This window comes from Vicugna pacos, chromosome 8, assembly GCF_048564905.1.
Source record: "Vicugna pacos chromosome 8, VicPac4, whole genome shotgun sequence".
NCBI lineage: Eukaryota > Metazoa > Chordata > Mammalia > Artiodactyla > Camelidae > Vicugna > Vicugna pacos.
The window spans coordinates 32092356-32113061 of record NC_132994.1 but is presented as its reverse complement, the minus strand read 5'-3'; the positions used below and the strand labels follow the sequence as shown (position 1 = coordinate 32113061).

General features: G+C 33.3%; 1 protein-coding gene across 1 annotated transcript in view; it reads left to right on the top strand.

The window, feature by feature from the left end:
- Positions 1–20706, top strand: part of ATG5 (autophagy related 5) — a 103802-nt gene that overhangs the window by 57607 nt on the left and 25489 nt on the right. Inside the window, exon 6 of the mRNA XM_006205619.4 lies at positions 2315–2409. Within this exon, the coding sequence (XP_006205681.1) occupies positions 2315–2409 (95 nt within the window). The remainder of the gene's footprint in view (positions 1–2314; positions 2410–20706) is intronic.

The window sequence follows — 20706 nt, the reverse complement described above, 5'->3', positions numbered from 1 at the left end:
GAAAAGTATGTACATAGTAATCTGTTATTTTCATTCTTTGATTATGTTATGCATGCACTGTGGTAGGTGCTAGAGATTTAATGATGAGGCAGTGAATAAAATTTCAGGTATGCGTAAAGAATCATTTTAGCTATCACTTTCTTACATGATACTTGTTGGTAGAAAGATACTTTTTAAAAAGCACTGAATAAATAATTGATTCATATATGAAAGGATGGTGGTTAAAAGGAGCTACTCTTAGCATTAAGATCCAATTTTGTGGTTGCAACTGCAGAAACGGTTGTGGACTTTGAATCAGAAGACCAAGAGTCTGATCTTGGTTCTTAACTAAACTGATAACAACCTGGATCTTAGTTGTCATCTGTGAAATTGCACTGGACTAACTGGGTGCTAAATTCCCTGTCCTACTAATTCTAATGTAGTAAGGGTCTTTCCCCAGATTGGAGTTGAAGATGAGATTAGAGAAGGCATCTGGGCCAGGGGTATAAGAAGAAACAACTAAACTTTTTTTTTTTAGTATAATTATGATGGCTTAAGCAGTATAAATAGATTGCCAGTAAATTGGGTTGAGATGAGTCTAGTAGTAGAGAATATGCTTTAATCCTAGGCTGATCTGAGATTCTGGAGTATTCATGTGCTTTATACAGATTTGATTCTGAGATAAATTTCTGTGTAAAAAAATTTTTTTTAAGGTAGAATTCTGGGCAAGTTAAAGATACTAAAAATAACACAGAGAATGGGAAAAACAGTTATTTATCAAATAAGGTGCTTGAATCCAGAATACGTAAAGAACTGTTAAAATAACAATAAAAAGACAGACAATCCAATTAAAAAGTATTTGATAGACATTTCTCTGAAGAAAATATGTAAATGGCTAACAAACAAAGGAAAAGATACTCAGCATAATTAGTCTTTAGGGAAATGGAAATCAAAACCTTACGGAGATATCACTTCACACCTACTAAGATGACCATAATAAAGAAGATAGACAGTAACGTATTGGCAAGGATGTAGACAAATCAGAACCCTTCATACATTGTTGGTGGGAATGTAAAGTGGTGCAGCCTCTTTGGAAAACAGTTTGGTAGTTCCTCAAAACACAGTTACCATATGGCAGTTAAACAGTTACCATATAACTCAGCAATTCCATTCCTACGTATTATACCCAAGAAAATTGAAAATATACATCCATACAAAAACTTGTACATAAATGTTCATGGTAGCATTATTCATAACAGCCAAAAAATGGAAATAACCCAAATGTCCATAAATTGATGAATGGGTAAACAAAATGTGGTATGTCCATAAAATAAAGTATTATTTGGTTATAAAAACAAATGAAGTTCTGAAAAATGGTACAACATGAATGAACCTTGAAGTAGGGGAAGGTATAGCTCAACTGGTAGAGTGCATACTTAGCATGCATGAGGTCCTGGGTTCAATCCCCAGTACCTCCATTAAAAAATAAATAAATCTAATTACCCCCCCAATCTATCTTACAGTACTATGTAAGAAAAAAAATAGATGAAGAAGATCACATATTGTATGGTTCCATTTATGTGAAATGTCTGGGCTAGAATAGATTTGTGATTTTCAGGGCACTGGGGAGAAGAGAATATCTATTAATGGGTATGGGTTTAATTTAGGGATGGTGAAAATGTTCTGAAATTAGATATTGGTAATGCTTACTCAACTCTGAATATACTAAAACCACTAAGTTATATACTTTAAAAGGGTGAATTTTATGGTATGTGAATTATACATTGGTAAGTGTTTTTTTTTTAAATCCAGTCTGAAATTTTTAAAAAGGGGTTGTTTATCAGTCTGAGATTAAACTGCAACTGACAGTTGTATCAGTTTCACATTTCTTTCAAAGCTAGTCTTTTTGCTGTTTAATGTGTACTGTGTTTGGTTTTTTTTTACTTTATTTCTTTACACAAGTTCTGATTAAAATTTAGGTCACTTGAAGCTGTCTTCACAGTTTAGACAGTAGGAGTAGGTCCAAGGGAATTGACACATTTGTCGCTACTTGGTGTTTTTTGCCTTGATGACACAAGTAGTCCTAATCTGTTTAGGATTTCTTTTATGAGGAAAAATGTCTATGGACATATGTAAGAGGAGGAAGCAGTAATATAGAAAAAAATTTATATCTTGCTTTATGTTTACTTGTAGGAAGATAAGTTCAATAAAAAATGTAATATAAATAATGCCCTTTCAGCAGTTTCTATGAGGATGGATGTTTAACAACTTTCATCACTTCATGTGAGATATTAAATTATGATGTTCATTTTTAATAAATAATTTATCATTACAGATAGATTTGACCAATTTTGGGCCATCAATCGGAAACTCATGGAATATCCTGCAGAAGAAAATGGATTTCGTTACATCCCTTTTAGAATATATCAGGTAGGAAGAAAACATTTTTAACAATAGCAACTTACAAAAGCCTCGGCCATCTTACTTCTTGAAGCACTCTAGTCTAAACTCTTTTTAAGTTTGCATAGTAACTGAATAGTATTTATTAGGGCTTTCCAGATCTCTCTCTCTCTCTCTCTCTCTCTCTCTCTCTTTCTTTTGGTGGCAATCAGATCAGAGACTGCACTGAAATATTTGATACATAGACAGTCAATCCTCTTTATTCGCAGATTCTGTACTTACAGATTTGTCTGCTTGCTAAAACTTATTTGTAACCTCAAGGTCGATACCCAACAGCACTAACCTGGACATGTGCAGAGGGATGAGAAACTTGATTTGCCCCATTGTACCTTCTTGCTTTTCAGTGATGCTGTGCCTTCTTGTTTCTGCTCTGATACTATAAACAAGTGACTTTTCCCAGTCTAGTTAGTCCCAGAAACATACATAAATCAAGGTTATTTATTGAAAAAATAGTGCATGATAGATCAAGATCATAATTTTGCCTTACTCATCTAGTAGAAAATTATTTTGACTTCTTTTTGCTTCATTTTCCTAGTCTGATAATTTGTGACTATGTGTAAACCTCTCTTGAGCTCAGAAAGTTGTAAAATATTTGAGACACATAAAGGCTAAAGCAGTTTCCCTTGAAAAAAGTTGAGTTTCCTATCAGGAGAACTGAACTAGAAGGGAGACCTCTAAGGCTCTGTGGGAAGTGTGACACTGACTAGCTATGTGGCCACTGGAGGTTACTGAGTCTTGCTGGGTCTTCATTTCCTCATCCACAAAAATGAAAACGGCATGACCTAGAGAATTTATACATCTGGTTGGAATTGTTCCTTAAAGGAGCCATATAGCAGGTTTATATAATTAGATCAGTGACATTCTTATTTTTTAAAAAACATTTTATACTCCTGGCTGTCACTGTGACTTTTAATCACTTCTAAAAATGGTATATCTTGAAATTTTGTGAATATTTGTTAATTCATTAAATCATTCATCAGTCATTAATAGCTGGTTTGGGGCTATTCTGTTAGATCATGGGCTTCACAGTAATGTACCATAACGCATACCCAGAGTCTAGCAAAGTGCCTTATTTGTGGAATTTAGTTGAATAAAATATATCACAGACTCAGAAAGACATTCTCAAAAGAGGAGTTCCAAAACTGGTTTGAGATGTATACCTCCCAACTCTTACTTGGATGGTTAGGTTGTCACATAGATATTTAACTATACTGTAGTTTCTAGATGGTAAATGCGTTAAGCTCTTTTAGGGAAAGTGTGCTATACTTTTACTTAACGTAGGGATTATTGTTATTAGAATAATAGTGCAGATGTACAGAATGGAGATCTTCTCTTTCGTATTTATCATTCTTTACTGGGGCCAATTGTGAGATGTATCAGTACCTCTTACTGTGGTATCATAACACGGAAGGATTTAGAGAGAGAATATGGGGGAGGGGGGAGAGAAAGAGAATGTGTATGTGTGAGAGAGAATGGTTTTCATAAAGTCCTATAATTAGATAGAAAGTGGGAAGCTGGAGAATTCTCAAAATTTGCTTGACAAAACCTGGCTGCCAGGTGGGGACTCTTGTTAGGGCAGAGCTTGCTGCCTGTCTTGCCTCTGTCAAGACAGTTGGCAGTTTTTCCTCACATCAGGGAGGTGGAGCCTGAGGGCTTTATTGGTTCTCTTCATTGACCTTTATTGACCTGTGAAAGTTTGCTGTTGGCTTTACCCCTATCTGGTTTGGTTCTTACTTGAATTTGATTAAAATTTTAGATGTGAGATACATACATATAAAACTTTAGGAATCTTAGTTTCTGCTCATTGTTCACTTGCTGGCTGTTTCCATTTCCCTGTTTTGTACTTTTGGATCTTCATTCATACCTTGACCAAAGGAAGATGGGATTGCTTTCTGTTTTCCTAATTACATGATCTGAAGCTAATACCAGATTTCTGATGCTGCCTCCTTTACAGCTGATTAGTTTGTATGGTTGGGATATTCCACTGATTAAGTGTAGCTTTTATTTAAGTGGCATTTTGATTAATCTGTACCTTTCATTTCTCTGATATTCTGGATATAAATCTCTATACTGTAAGAGACCTTAAATTAGTAAGTAAATTTAAATAAAACTTGAAAATGCAGGTTTATTAATAAGATAAATGAAAGGCATAATTTTGCTAAGGTTTTTTTTTCCCCCAGAACCCTAGTAGAATTCTGCATAAAGGAAGGTACGCTGATCACATTTGAGCGAGGCTTATTTTGTCTTTCAAAGCCTCAAAACTATCTTATGATGTAGGGATCATTATCTGATTTTACTTTTGAGGAAACTGAAGCTGAGGGACTTTAAATCACTTGTTCAGGGCACATACATGAAAAATGGAAGAACTAGAATCTAGACCTAGGTGGGATTAAAAATAAAATACAATTTTATTTATAAAAATTAATTTTGTAGAATTTTCAGGACATAATTATCACATGAAATGAAGTTCACTTTTAGCAAATAAGTTGATAGAAACCTAAAAAATTTCTAACTGTTGATATTCTTTAAAGGTTGAGTTTTGTACGGATTGTTTGAAACTTTAGTTCTTTTTCATCTGTCATTCGATTGTCATGGGCTCAAAATGACTATAATCCACTGACAGAGTTTTAGTGGTAAAAGTAAAATAGATCCAAAAGTAGTTTAGAGAGCCATTACAGACCAAAATGTGTCATTTCTGTCATTTACATAACAGTTTAGTTTGGTGTGTGAGTTTCAGGTCTGTGTTCCTGAAATCCAGGTGCTTCATAATAGCCAGTATTCTAGAGATGAGGTTAATGACAGGAAGTGTTTCAAAAATGTAACTAAAATGTTATTTAGAATAGCACAGGTAAACAGATGGTGATTAATGAGGATATCTGTTAAAACAATTTATAAAATGACTGTCAAGTCCTCAGCATTGATATTTAGGTTATAGAATGAAAATTAGGCACATAATTTCTGTTTTTCAAGAGCAGTGGATTTATAAATGTTATCCTACCAATATACTTCATGCAAGCAAAGTTTGTCTCATTCATTCATTCAACAAGTTCATTTGCTCTCAGATGTTTGCATGTCATCCCTTGTTCTATACAAGTGGTGAATTAATACTGTACATCAATCATCCTTTATGGAGTTTATAATCTAGAAGTGGAAAGAAATTAATCAATTAAGTATACAGACAAATTTTAAATCCAACTGTGATTGGTGCTGTAAAGGAGGGGTATAAAGTGCAATAAAGCCTAATCCCCTAAGGGGAATTTCATCTAGTTTAGGAGGACAGAGAAGGCTTCTTTGATGAAATATCGCATCTCTTGAAATGTGACAAATGGGTGGAATTAAGGTAGGCAAAGAGTGATAAGACAACTTGTGTAGGCAGAAGGGATGTGCTAAGTATGAGGACAGCTTATGGTTTTGAGCACAAAATTGAGGGTAGGATAAGGCTGCAAAGATAAGGGTCAGGCCATATTAAGGAGTGTTTTCTTTATCGTATACATATTTTTAATAATTTAAATATCTACTCATATTTATTCAATAAAGATTATATAATCAACCTACTTTATTCTATATGTTGTTCTAGAGGTTACAAATAAATTCAGAGAATCCTCTTAGGAACATCAATATTATTTTTAGTTTTAAACAAAAACATGAAGCTGATAAACAATGCTTGTTCTCTGATACCGTTAAAATGGTTCCTTCTTGTCTTTGGAAGAAATTGTTCGTAAGTTATGTGATAGTAAAATAAATTAGAATTTTAACCTAGTTATGCTCTCTTTCATAATTTTCAGAATTCTGCTCTTTCTTGTTATTTCCTTAGTATTTCAATATAATAGTTCACTTATGACAGTAAAACTCCATTAATATTTTAATTCAGTTGGGAAGTTTACTAGTCATTTTACTTAAGCAAATATATTTAACTTCTGTATTAATATGCCAAAATATTTACGAATGTAGATACTTAGGAGCTTAAGGGAGAAAAGAGTACATATTGAAAAATCGAAACCAGCATGTCAGAGATTAACTTGACACTTCCTAGGCTGAGGAATGAGCCAAAATTTTGGACTCCGTTTATTTTCAGAAATGTGGATCTGTGAATTTAAAAAAATGAGAACAATAGAAATGCACGGGGATTTATGACAGTATTTGCTAAGATTCCTCCTCCTCCAAGATTGTGGCAGTTTTGGTGAGAAATTATAATTCTGTTCTTTCATTGTTTTCCATTTTAGTTGATATTTTGCAATACCATCTAGCAGAAAGACCAGAGAACAAGAAGAGGAACTTGTTAGGCTGTAAACTGAGTGTTGCTGGTTTTAATTTCATTTTTTTCTTTTGGTCATTTCAAAAAAGAGAAACACTGAGTAATTTGTAATACATTTTGAACTGTTTAGAGATATTTAATATCTTTAGCAGGATACGTGGATGGACCTAGAGATTATCATACTAAATGAAGTAAGTCAGACAGAAAGACAAATATATGACATCATTTTTTTGTGGAATCTAAAAAATGATACAAATTAACTTATTTACAAAACAGAAACAGACTCACAAACATAGAAAACAAATTTATGATTACCAAAAGGGAAAGTGGGGAGCGAGGATAAATTAGGAGTTTGGGACTTGCAGATGCTAACTACTGTATATAAAATAGATAAACAACAAGGTCCACTGTATAGCACAGGGAACTATACTCAATATCTTATAATAACGTGTAATGAAAAAGAATGTGTGTGTGTGTGTGTGTGTATGTATGTAACTGAATCACTGTGCTGTACGTCAGAAACTAAAACAACATTGCAAATCAACTATGCTTCAATTAAAAAAAAACTTTAGCGGGATAGAATGTAAATATTCTCTGTTGTACAGCTGAATGTATGTTACTTAGTTTGGGGGGAAGTTATTTATAGTGGCTTTATTTTAAAAATTTTTAGTTGTAGTAAAATACATATAGCACAAAATTCACTGTCTTACCCATTTTTAAATGTATATACTTCAGTAGCATTAAGTACATTCACGTTGTTGTGCATCCAATTACTAAAATACTTTTCATCTTGCAAAACTGAAGCTCTATATTCATTAAACCACAACTATAAATTTGAGTATTCTAGGTACCTCATACAGGTGGAATCCTAAAGATGGAGGTTTTTTGTTTGCTTGTTTTTGTGTTTTGGTGATCTGCCTACCTCCCTTAGCATATTGTCGTCAAGGTTCATCCATGTTGTAGCATTGTAGCATGTACTTATATATCACATTTTGTTTATCGATGGACAGACACTAGAGTTTCTTCTGCTTTTTGGCTATTGTGAATAATGCTGCTACAAACATGGGAGTAATAGTCAGGGTTCTCCAGAGAAACAGAAACAACAGGATGTGGGGTAAGAGAGAGGGAGTGAACTGGTAAGCTGGAGGCTCAGGGAAGAGTAATAGTTTGAGCTGAAAGGCAGATTGCTGGCAGAGTTCCTTCTTGCTCTAAGGACGTCGATCTTTGTTGTTTTAGACCTTCAGCTGATATGGTGAGGCTCACTCATATTATGAGGGGTAACCAGGTTTACTCAGAATTTACCAATTTAAACGTTAATCTCATCCACAAAGCAACTTCACAGATACCTCCAGAATAATATTTGATCAAATATCTGGGCACCATGCCCAACCAGCTTGATAGATAAAATTAACCATCACAATAGGTGTAGGAATATCTCTTTGAGACCCTCCTTTCAATTCTTTTGGACACAAACACAGAAGTGGAATTGCTTTACGCACAAACCTCTGCAATGTTCTCCTCCCTAAGTGGACATCAGCCTGAGGACTAGTGAGCCTATGGATCCCCCAAGGCTAAGGAAAAGCTGGAAAAAAAGGCTGAACCCTTTTCACATTTGAGGCAGGGAAAGAGACCAGGGAATAGAGAGACTTCTATCAAGAGCCCTCTCAGGAATTGATGCTTTGGATATTGACAGAATATTTGAGATATGAAATACAAATGTTATATAAATATCCTTGAAAGATAGAATCCACAAGGAAAAATCTAAGAATAGTCCCAAACTGAAGATACTAAACTACTTTAGGCGTTAGGAAGCCAGGAAGTAAAAGTGAAGTTCTGTATAGATTGGAAGACTGGAGGGGTACAGGGAAGGGAAAATTGTTTGTAGGTTTCATCTTACAGGGAAGAAAAGTAGTTACAGAGCATCTCAGGGAAGAAAATGTATAGCGTCATAATATGATTATGAACTTTAGGAAAGGGAAGGTCAACAGAGGTGTGTAGCTCGCCCCTATAGGTCCTGCCTGCCTATCACCTCAGCAGGTGCTTTACCTCGGGAGAGCTGCTGTGTTGGGTAGGAGGTAGATTTGGGAATAGTGGGGAGGCAGGGAAGCATTAAACTTCCATGCTCCCAGAATCCTCTCCATGTATAGTTATTAATATGTTATTTTTCATATAAAGAATTATATAGCAGTAATCCTTGGGGAAAAGTGTCTAATTCTTAATTCACAAATGAGGAAGACAAGGTGGAAATGGATTAATAAGGAACCAGAAGGAACTTTGGGAGATGATGGAAATATCCTCTATCTGGTTGGGGTGATGGCCTTAAAACTGTTAACAGTTTGTTACATTTTGAACTATATACTTAGAATGTGTCCGTTTTATTGTACGTAATTTTATACCTCAATAGAGTTGAATTTTAAAATTAGGCAATCAGATTATGGACTGAGAGGGTCCTGGGAATTTCTTATGTGATGGTTATATCCAAGCTGTAGATTAATCAGTTTAAGCCCCTCTTTCTTACTAGGTTAGGTTCTTGTCGTATGCTTAGGTTTGGGGTGGGGGTGGGGTTGTTTTGTTTTATGATCGTTGTTCTTTGTTTTTACCTTAACCTTTTAAAAAATTCCTTCTGGCCTGGTTTGAATTTATTCCTTATCCTCTTCCCTCAGTGTAAATTGCAACTAATATCTTTCTAATTTTACTTGATAGGATTTTTTTAATCCTTTTTTTGTATTTTGGTCATCAATTTGTAGTCATATCATGACAATAATTAGAATAGCACAAGAACAGTTATAGTGTTATATATAGTTATCAGACAAGCCTGTCTTAATTTTGTTGTATGCCTAACTATTATTTTCCCCAGTGTAGTCTGGAATCTTAAACTCCTTTATAACCACAAGGTACTGATCAGGAATTGAAGAGGTTACTATAGATAACAGTAAACAACTACAATGACATACTGTAAAGAGTGAGCTTAAAGATTCTAAAGAAGAATAAATGATACTTGATTGTGGAACAAAGAATTGTCATATAGCCTTGAATGTAAAAAGTTATATGGAATGTACTCACTCTTTTTTTCTTTAAGCATACAGTTAACAGCATTTTTTCCCTCATGATGAGGACTTTCAAGGTCCATTCTTTTAGCAACTGTCAAATATGCAATACAGTATTACTAACTATAGTCACGATGCTATACATTATATCCTTATGACCTACTTATTTTATAAATGGAAGTTTATATCTTTTGGTCCCCCTCCTTCACGCATTTCTCCCCGCCCCCCCCCTTCCCCCATTATCTCGTGTCTTGCCCTGCCTCTGGCAACCACCAGTCTGTTTTCTGTATGCACAAGCTCGGTGTTTTGTTTGTTTGCTTTAGTTTCCACATGTAAGTGAGGTATGCAGTATTTGTCTTTCTCTACTTATTTCACATAGAGTAATGTCCTCAAGGTCCATTATGTTGTCATAAATAGCTAGAGTTCATTCATTTTTTATGGCTGAATGTTTCATTGTTTATATAAAAATATTTTCTTTATCCATTCATCCATCAGTAAACACTTAGGTTTCCATATCTTGACTATTGTAAATAATGCTGCAGTGAACTAGTAATTCAATCTCTTACTTGTTAGAGATCTGTTCAGATTTTTGACCATTTTTGCCAGTGCTCTCATTGCTTTTATGGAAGAAAGGAGGATATTTGAAGTCCTTACTTCACCACTTCTGATGACAGCACCACCTCTAATGATTCTTAACCCTCAAATTTAGATAGGTGGATTTTGTGGAAATTTGGGAAAGAGAATAAAGACTGTGGAGTTTTCTAAGTTTTAGAAAATCTGTTTCTAATTATTTCTAAATACAAAAATGTTAACTGTATTGCTTAAGAACATGAATATTGGTATAAATGATAGATTATTACTTTTTGTAAAAGTATGTCCTTGATTATTTCAGAATTTTTGCTACATAGGTTCCCCAATCAAAACTTTGAAAAAGTTGTAAGAATTGATTCTGTAATGTTCATTAATATAGCAGGTGGTTAAGATGGAGAAGTTTCATGTAGGCAATTAAAAGCTTATATTCTGGTTAGCTGTGATTTGGGGCATTCACCTCACCTCTCTGGACCTCAATTTTGTCATCTGTAGAATAAGGTTAATAATATTTCATAGAGTTGTTATGAAAATTAAATGCAATACTTTTGATACAGTATTGTGCCTCGCGCAAATAATCTGCAGGTTATTTGCTGTAATTATTATTAGATGTTATTGACTTAAATCATTACAGTTTTGCTGTGAATTATTTTATTAGTGATGATGATGGATTGACATGCTCCCTATATTCTTAATTTTTATGACTAGTAGAACATATGTGACAAGTGGTTCACTACATTTATCAATGTATTTCTGGTCTTGGCATAGTCTTCTCTGTGAGGCTCTGATCCCCAAAATCTATTTGTCAATATTAACCAAATACTCATGTAACCTATTCTTTCTGTTTCAGTTCCCTGCATTCCTTTACCACCTTCCTTCAAGTTCCTAGACTTAATACCTTGGAATCTCTTTTGACCAGTTTCTTTGAATTGTATACCAGAATTGCATTTATCTCCTTCTTGCCATTTGCACTAATTTTTAGTTTCTGTTAGATTGATTTCCATAAAAAATGGCTAGACTCCTACCAAATAACATCACATACTGTTCTCCAAAACTTGCTTGATGTTTTATTTTCTTACTCTGTTCACTTTTGCTAGGCATAGCCCCTACTCCCAGAATGCTTCTTAACTTAACTCAAATGTCAGCTCCACCAGGAAGTCTTTGTTGATTTCTCCGTATGTGCCCTTCATACCATGTAGAAATTGTATCTTCTTTCCCTGAACATTTCCTTCTGCCTTTTATTATGGAAAATGTAATTACAGAATATTAGAGCCAGAAGAAACCTTAGGAATCATCTATTCAGCCCCCTAATTTTAGAAATAAGACAGCTTGCACAAAACTCTTGCCCAGTGTTCAACTGGATATTTGATGGCAGAGACTGGAGTAGAACTTGAGTCTTGGATTTCCAACCTGGTTCTTTTTCTACACGCAGCATTGTAATATAGACATTTCTTAAGCCATTTTGCAGTATTTCACCATGGATCTGAAGTCTAATTTCTCTGTATGATGTAACCTGTGAATTCCTGGAGGTCAAGGAATTGTTTCATTTCTCTCTGTATATTTATAGATGTTTCTCAGAGACTATTTCCTGCTATAATGAGTAAATGAATAAATACTTTCCTTTAGTATTAATATTCTTAATATAAAATTCTAACGATATTCCCTACTTAGATACCTTTAAAAAAATTTTTGATAAATTGGGGCCTGTAGGGGGCAGCCCAACACAGCAAGTTTTGATTGCCCTTGCTAGATAAGCTAGCTACTACTCTCTGAGATTGCTTTAGACTTAAATTGCTTCCTGGGTGGATTTTTGAAAAATGAAAGCAACCCTTAATTGTAAGCTTATTCAGTAGGTGGGTATATATATGTATATATATAAAAAAGAGAGAGATATTACATATATATATATATACGTATATATATATTTAAATTGTCTTTTATATAAATGGGAACTTTTTGATGCAGATGATTTACTGTTTTGTTTTTAAAACATTGGATGAGAGTAAATGATATATATTTGAGCTTCTTAAAATTTTGCTTTGTTTATTAATTCCAAAATAACACAGATAATCTAATGACAAATGTTGTCCCTAATTTATTGTTAGAGAGGTTAAAACATACAAATTAATAATATCATCCCAAACTTCTAAGTTATTTTTAAATGAAGTCAGCATTTTCTCGTTACTAATTTGTTGTACTAAGTAGGTTAATGTTTCATGTAATATTTTCAAGAATAAGAAATATTGCTGGTAATTAAAGTAAACTATAGACAAATAACAATAATAGCTAACATTTACTGAGTACTTTGTGTGCCAGGTGCTATTTTAAATGCTATTTTACATGTATTAATTCATTTAATCCCCACTGTAGTCCTCTGGGACATGGGCTGTTACTGTTGTTGGCTATTGAAAATAGCCCAGAGTCACACAGTAAGTAGAAGAACTGGGATTTGAACCCAGGCAGTCTGGCTTCAGCGCTCTCACTCTTAATCACTATTCCCTCTGATACGTTGTTAAGTTCATTACTTTTATTTTCTTATTCCTTTCTATCATAACTTTCCATTTGAGACTGTTTTCCAGTTTTTACACACATCAGGCTTCTTATTACTCCACCCTTTCTGTTGCTTCCTGCCTTCAGTCCTTTTTTTCTTCTAATAGAGAAAATGCACGGACAGAAAGTAAAAACATAACATCCTCCCTTTAGTGTGAAGAGATTGAAACAGATAGCTAGAATTGTACAGTTTTCTTTCTCTTTTATTTACAGAATGTTCTTTTTTTCCAGTGACCAATTAAGCAATTTTTTGTGATCACATTAAAACATGAATTCTCAAATTTAGGAATAGAATGAACTTCACTCCTCATGTTTAAGCATGTAGTACTATGGGATAATTTTAAGAGCTGAAATATTAAATACCTCATTTTAAAAACAGAGATAGATTATGATAAGATGGTCTTAATTATTTCACTAAAAGTGATTTTTTAGGTCCCTCCACAAAAAAATTCTTGGTTGTAATAAGATGCTTATATTTTATTATATTTTAATACATGTAAAAATTCACCTTACTGTCAGTTATTGGTATGTATTTTCTTTCTCACCTTTTGATATTTTCAGCTCTCCTTGAACACTCTTTGAGAATATGAGTAGATGTGGTAAAAATAAGTTAGACTCCAGTTGGTCAGTTTGAAATTTGAAAAAAGCTTAGGCTAACTGTGAGATGACTTAAAAAGTTGTAACTTAGCTAAAAGGAAAACAGGGCTGTTTCATACCTAGGTATTCAGCAGTATTTATATCACAAAATAAGATCTTAGTGTATAACTCTCTTAAAAAATATTTTCAAATTAATTTTACTCCTTGATTTGTTATTGTTTATTTATTAAAGCACCTCAGATTACAGTTAATATTTGACTTTCTTGGAGGAATTGTCAGCCCTCTGCCAGAGATAAACTACATCTTAGGAGGGTCAGCTGCTGCTTTAATGATTGATTTACAGCCTTCCCATCTTTCTGACATGGGTTTTAGTTTCCAGATTTACTGTTGGCCTAATAAGGTCTCGGCAGTTGCAAGCCTAAGTTCAGTCCCTGTCTAGAGAATGTTTAGTCCTTCAACCCTCCATTCCGAAAAGATCTCTAAGACCCACATCATTTGGATGTGTTGTTATTACACATTTTTCTTTCAGTCCCTTTCCATCTCAGAGAATGCTAGCATCCAGAAGTGATGCCCCTATAGGGTAACCATTTAATCTGTTGACAATTTCATGGTATAAGAAAATTTGCTTAATCATTTATCTGTTCCAATAGTGAAAACTACTTTCTGATTTTTTTTCTGTTCTTCTCATAAATGATTTTCATATAACATGCCAGAACACATAACACCTGTCTGTTAAGAACAGAATTACTAGGCTTTGATTCTTAGTAGTGGTTCCTTCTTTTGGGTAAATATGAGAATTGCTTTTGGTCTAATTACTCATACTTTTAAAATAACTTCTTACTAATAATTTCAAGTAGGTAATATAGAGATGATTATTTAGGAATATTAGAAGGCAAAACCAGTTTAAAAATATGAAGGCTAATTTCTGGTATACAGCACAATGTCCCAGTCATGCATATACATACATGTTTTTTCATATTTTTCATTAAAGGTTGTTATAAGATATTGAATATAGTTCCCTGTGCTATACAGAAGAAATTTTTTTTTAATCTATTTTTATATATAGTGGCTAACATTTGCAAATCTCAACACCAGAAATCGATACATTGTAACTGACTATACTTCAATTAAAAAATACATATATATGAAGGCTAATATCATATTCTGTATTTCTGGCCTGAGCCTGGAAATTGTTCTTTGATATTTTATATCCTGGAATCATACTCTTTGATGAAGTATGTGTGTTAGTTGTTGGGTCATACTACTTTTGTTTTTCTTTTTTAATTTTGTTTTTAATTTTCAAGGTTTTGGGGGGGTTTATATAATATTTTTGCTTCATGATCCATGTGGGTTGTTTATAATTATAAGACAAGTGCTAAGGAGATGATATAAGTACAGATATATATGTATAGCTATGTTGATGTGTGCATCAATTATATTGATATTATATATAGATACAGATAGATACAGATATATACCTATTTGAAATTTCTTAAATGTTTAGCTAGGCAAGTTGCTTCTTTTGCAGATTGATTGTGATACATTAAAATATTTTCAGTTAAGAAATAATCTAATATAAGCAGTCAATTGCATTATCTTTTGATGCTTTGGAAGCATTTTACAGATTATATCTTGTCTCATATAGGGCCTATCTCTCAAAGATCTGCTTCAAAAAACCCTATAAATTTAAAGGAATATCAGTGCTGGTTCAAAGAGCCACTGTTTGAGTGTGTTTCTTAAAGTGAGTAGAGGGTAGGGAGAGGTCTCTGTCAATGGAAGATGAGTCTGATCACAGTTAAGTTCAACAGAATTAGATCTACATTTGGAAACCATATTTGAGTAGACCATATGTCTACCTTAGGTGTATTCTTTTCGTGAAAGTCACCTATCTGCATATGTTGTGACAGTTTAATGTACACGACATAAATTAATTAAAATTGTACTAGTTATGAAATTGCATGAATTAGGGTGCTGAGGATTTCAAATAATTACTGAGTTTGCTGATGAGTGATTTGTGTATTAGATATGTGGCTGAGTTAATGTGCACAAAACTTTGAGAAGTCAAACTAAGATATGTTACTTATTATTGAACTTTATTAACCATGTTTTACACCATATTGTTTGTCTTCAAAACATCATTGTAAATGGAAATTACATTTGAAATGTAGAAAATTAATATGTTAAGAAATAGCATTCTTCAAGAATAAAGGCAGAGATCCAATGTAGTATGTATTCTTAACATTTTGTCTAGATTTTTCAAAGGATAGATAGGAGGAACATTTGTTATTTTATGTACATGAAAGGAAAGAATTTCTCCTGCTAGTTTTTGAAAGAAATAATACATTTCAGTAGGCTCTTCTGTCCTTTTAGTCTTTCTTCTTTCTCTTCTTTTCCTCTTGTGTTTTTCATTTTTCTGCCCCTCTTTTTCTTTTACAGAATCCTTCCTTTTCTCTGCCTCACTAATCTGAAAAGTGTTTTTACTATGTAATAAAGCATTTCCTATTTTAATTAAAGTTTTGAAGTTTACTTTTAAAAGCAGAGCTTTGCTAAAGGAAAAATACCTCTATTAGCTTACATTTAAAATCCTTTTCATCATGATGAAGGTAATTATCTGTTACTTCTAAGAAGTAAGCCATAGCTAATTTCTGACTCCACATACATGTTTAAAGTAACTTAGAATCAACTTGGGACAGTTCTGACGTCTGCTTATGTAATGCAGCATCCGTACTCTTCACTAGGTGTTCATTTTAGCTACAGATGCTTCATATAAAACAGGGTAGAGTAGCTTTCAAAAGGATCTACACATCAAAGTGTAACATGAACTCTGGATTTTGCATTGCTTAATGAATCCTTAATGGAGTAGAACTAACAAATTTGCTTTTCCGTCTAACACATTATCGTTTTAAAGTTTTTAAAACTTTTTACTTCCATACCTTCCAAAGTCATATCACATGTAATTGAATAGTTTTATTATTTTGGAATGTTTTAACAATGCTCACATTAAATATTACTGAAATTCATGTTCTGTGTAAAGATGATTTCCTTTAATTGTAATTAATTCTGGGGAATAATGATCTGCTTTTGGAACAATAAATAAAATTCCTTAAATTAAGAACTATATTTTAAATTGGAATACCACACTTTTTTCACTTATTTTGTAGTTCAGCTGATCACTATTTATGAAGGCAAATTTATGATCTTTTAAGACCTGGTTCCTAAGAGGGCTTTTTTAAAAAGTGCAGTGATAATAGCTTTTAGCCACAATGTATTATTCTCTTTTGCCTCAGTGGTCTTCCATTTCTCAGATGGATAAACTGTCACTTAAATTATTCAAGAATTAATCTTTGATGTCTACAGTCCTCTTAGAATGCAGTTTTTAAAATCCCCAATTCAGTGTACTAAATAACAGAATGTTTATGCTGTTTTAAATCTTCCATTGTGGAAAGAAACTTGTAGTTTTGACTTGCTGAATTGGTAAAATTGGATTGTTATCTTGAAATAAAGTTCTGTTGAGGTACCTACTTTGGATTCTATAGACAGTCCTCTCTTCATATATTGTATTCCAGAAATTTGAATTTGTAAAGGAGATGGGGACTTGTATTTTAAATTAAAAAAAAATTCATAGGATAGGCCACGTAATTAATAGTGAAATTGAACTGTGATATTAGTACTGTAAACCTGCATTTAGAGCATCATTCCTTTATCAATCCAGATTCCAACTTAAGAATATGCAAGACGAAGAGTCCCTCCTCTCCATTCAGGTCACTGCAGTGTGGGTGGGAATCAGCGGTTCCAAGCTAGTGGGAAGGAAAGAAGTAGATGAGGAGTCCTTTGATACCCTAACTGGTGGACAGGGTTCTGGGAAAGCTCAGAAATAACAGACATAATGAGTCTACAAGCTGGGCAGCTGTTTATCAATAAGGACATTTTTTATGATCCAGACACTGTATTTGGTAAGATAGATTCATTCTATTTTATGTAACCCCTTATTAATAAATTCTGAACCTATTTTAGTAAACTTCCCTCCCCCTTGTACTAGGTTTTGTAATTTCAAAACTTTAGCTTTATTTTAAGTATCAGAACATGAATTTTAAATGAGTTTTGTTGAACAATTAAGGCAAAGTTATTTAAATTCCCACAGATAACTTTAAAATTGCAACACTGCTGTACAACTTTTTACAGAAAAATCTGTAATTTTTCTGAATTGAAGAGGGCAGGGGTATTTTTCTGATCCTTATTGGGGGCTCTTGACTGCCTTTAAAATTGAGGGGGAATATAATTTTTTTAACTCATGAAACAAATATGGTATGATGAATAGTTATAAATCAAACTATGATGAATCTGGGTTATCCCTGTAGAGGGACTGCCCCTACCATCCTCCCATATGAGGACTTCCTACCTTGTCTTCTTTTTAATAACAGCTTATGATGTATAACTTTGATACCATAAAGTTCACCCTTTCAAAGTGTACTAATCATTGATTTTTTTGAAAGTACAGTGACAAAATCGGTGCAACCATCACTGCTGTGTAATTCCAGAACATTTTATCACCCCAGAAACACCACATACCCCATTAGCAATCACTCTTTCTTCCTTCCTTCCAGCCCATGACAAATTCCCCCTTTCCTCCATTTCATGGCAACCACTAATCTACTTTCTTTCTCTGTGGATTTGCCTATTCTGAACATTTTGTATAAATGGAATCTTAAAATATATGGCCTTTTGTGTCTGGCTTCTTTCACTTTCATTATATTTCCATGGTTCATCAATGTTGTAGCATGTTTCAGTGTATTTACTTTTTATGGCCAAATAGTATTCTAGTTTGGAGATAACACATTTTATTTATCTATTCACCAATTGATGGATGTTTAGATTGTTCCTATCTTTTGGCTATTATGAATAAATGCTGCTATGAACATTAATATACACGTTTTTGTGTGGATATATACTTTCAGTTCTCTTGGGTAGATACATAGAAGTGGAATTGCTGGGTTATATGGTAATTCTGTGTTTAATCTTTTGAGGAACTTCCGGACTGTTTTCCAAAGCATCTGCACCATTTTGTATTTCACCAGAGTGTATGAGGGTTCCAATTTGTCTACATCCTTGCTAACACTTGTTATTTTCTTTTGCTTTAATTATAGCCATCTTAGTGGGTATGAAGGGGTATATCATTCTGGTTTTGATTTGCACTTCCCTAATTACTAATGAAGTTAAACATCTTTTCATATGTTTACTGGCCATTTGTATATCATATTAGGAGAAATACCTTCAAATCCTTTGCTCTTTTTTAATTGGGTTATCTTTACTATTGAGTTGTAAGAGCTCTTTATTTCTTCTGAATACTGATCCTGTATCAGATATATGATTTGCAGAAACCTCATACTGTAGGTTTTCTTTTCATTGTCTTGATGGTGTCCTTTGAAGTACAAAGAATTTTAGTTTTGATTATGTCCAGCTTATTTTTTCTTTGGTTGCATGTGCTTTCAGGTTGTCTTGCTAAATTCAGAGCCATAAGATTTCCTTCTGTGTTTTCTTTTAAGAGTTTTATAGTTCTACTACATTGCTTCTCTTCATGTATTCTTTAGCCAAGTGTTATTTTTTTCAATTTCTTAATCAGCAGATTACTTCAACAGTGAGAGCTATAAAATATTTGTCACTTTTTTTTTATTTGCTACTTCTAAAAACTCAAGGTTTATCAAATCTGCTTTTGCTGATTGTTCAGTGGGGTAAATTATTAAAAATTATTTCTGTCAACAAAGTATCAACATTACCACCTTGAATTTTTATTTAGTATTCACTGTAAATCCCACAGACCTTGCTCAAAAGCTGAGGATCTTGTAGCCCAAGTTTTGAAACACTTTCCTACTGAATAAGACGCTTGGCTGGACATTAAGAGAAGGAATTTCAGTTCTGAGATCAGTATAACCTCTTTTACTCAGATGTTTCTTCCTGCTACTCTGATTTCTATATTGAAGAATACTGCTTAGTTATCTAAGTATACCATAAAGATAGAAATAGTCCGTATATAAAAGTGTCCTTTGATTCTTCAGTCAAAAACAGTTTATTAATTACATTACTTTTGTGGTAGCCTGCCTTTTTATTGTGGCTTTGGATAAAGTTAGCAAAGGTGTTTTAAGGCTCTTATAGATAATGAAATTTAAACTATGATTCCCTTGGTATGATTTTGAAATCTTTTGGGAAAAATCTTAGAAGTAAGATAATTACCATTAAGCACATCAATCCTAACAGTTGTATAGGAAATTTCTCATTTGGCCGCTCTGCTAATAATTTCAGATAAAAAAAATTTAAAGTAATATAACTTGTTTTTAAATTGGCTGATAAACAGCATCACTGTTCTCAGTCTTGAGTAAGAGGGAAATAGTACCTCCCTGTAACATATTTTATTCAGTGAAAGAATATAAGGAAGATAAACCCATTGCCTGTATTTGAAAAAAATTTACCTTAACTATTTATGCAGCAAAATATATCTGACATTGTCTAGACAGAATTGTAATAAATATAACAGTTTAAATAAGACAAAACATAAACTTCAAACCAGATGTGTGGATATAATTCTGATGGGTGCTTTCATTTAATCATAGTCTCAATTAAGACACTACTGCTTTGAGGATTAAGTGTCCCTGACTATAATAATGACAGCCTTTCAGATGTTAATTATTATTTTTTAGAGTTGTCGGGAATATTAAAAGTGGACTTCAGACTCTGGTAGCAAGACTACAGAAAGTGCTTATTTTCAAGTCTCCTATTTCACTACATAAGGGATAAAAGTAGTCTGTTTAGGTGGCCCAGGCTCCCCACCCGCTGTCCTCCCTGTCCCCCGACTTCCCACCACCAAAAGGACTGTTTACTGTAAAGGTCTGAAAGCATTCATTTGAAAATGGCCTGTTTTTTTTTTTTTACTTAATGAGGTATTGTAATTGTGTATATTCTTAAGCTAATTTTAACATGAGGCTTCTTTTGAAAAGCATGTGATACAAAATTTGACATGCATGAATATATCTTAGGCCAAATATGCATGTGACAGTTTGAAGCACATATCATGTGTCATTGTTGGTAAAGTCTGGCAGCATATCCTGTGTAAACCCCTATTTTCTTTTTCTTTGTGCTGCATACTTATTCTAATTAACAAGACTTCAAAGGGAAGTGATGGTTGAATACCAATTATTTTTTATTCTCTCTGTTCTTGGTTCTGTAAAGACTAAATAG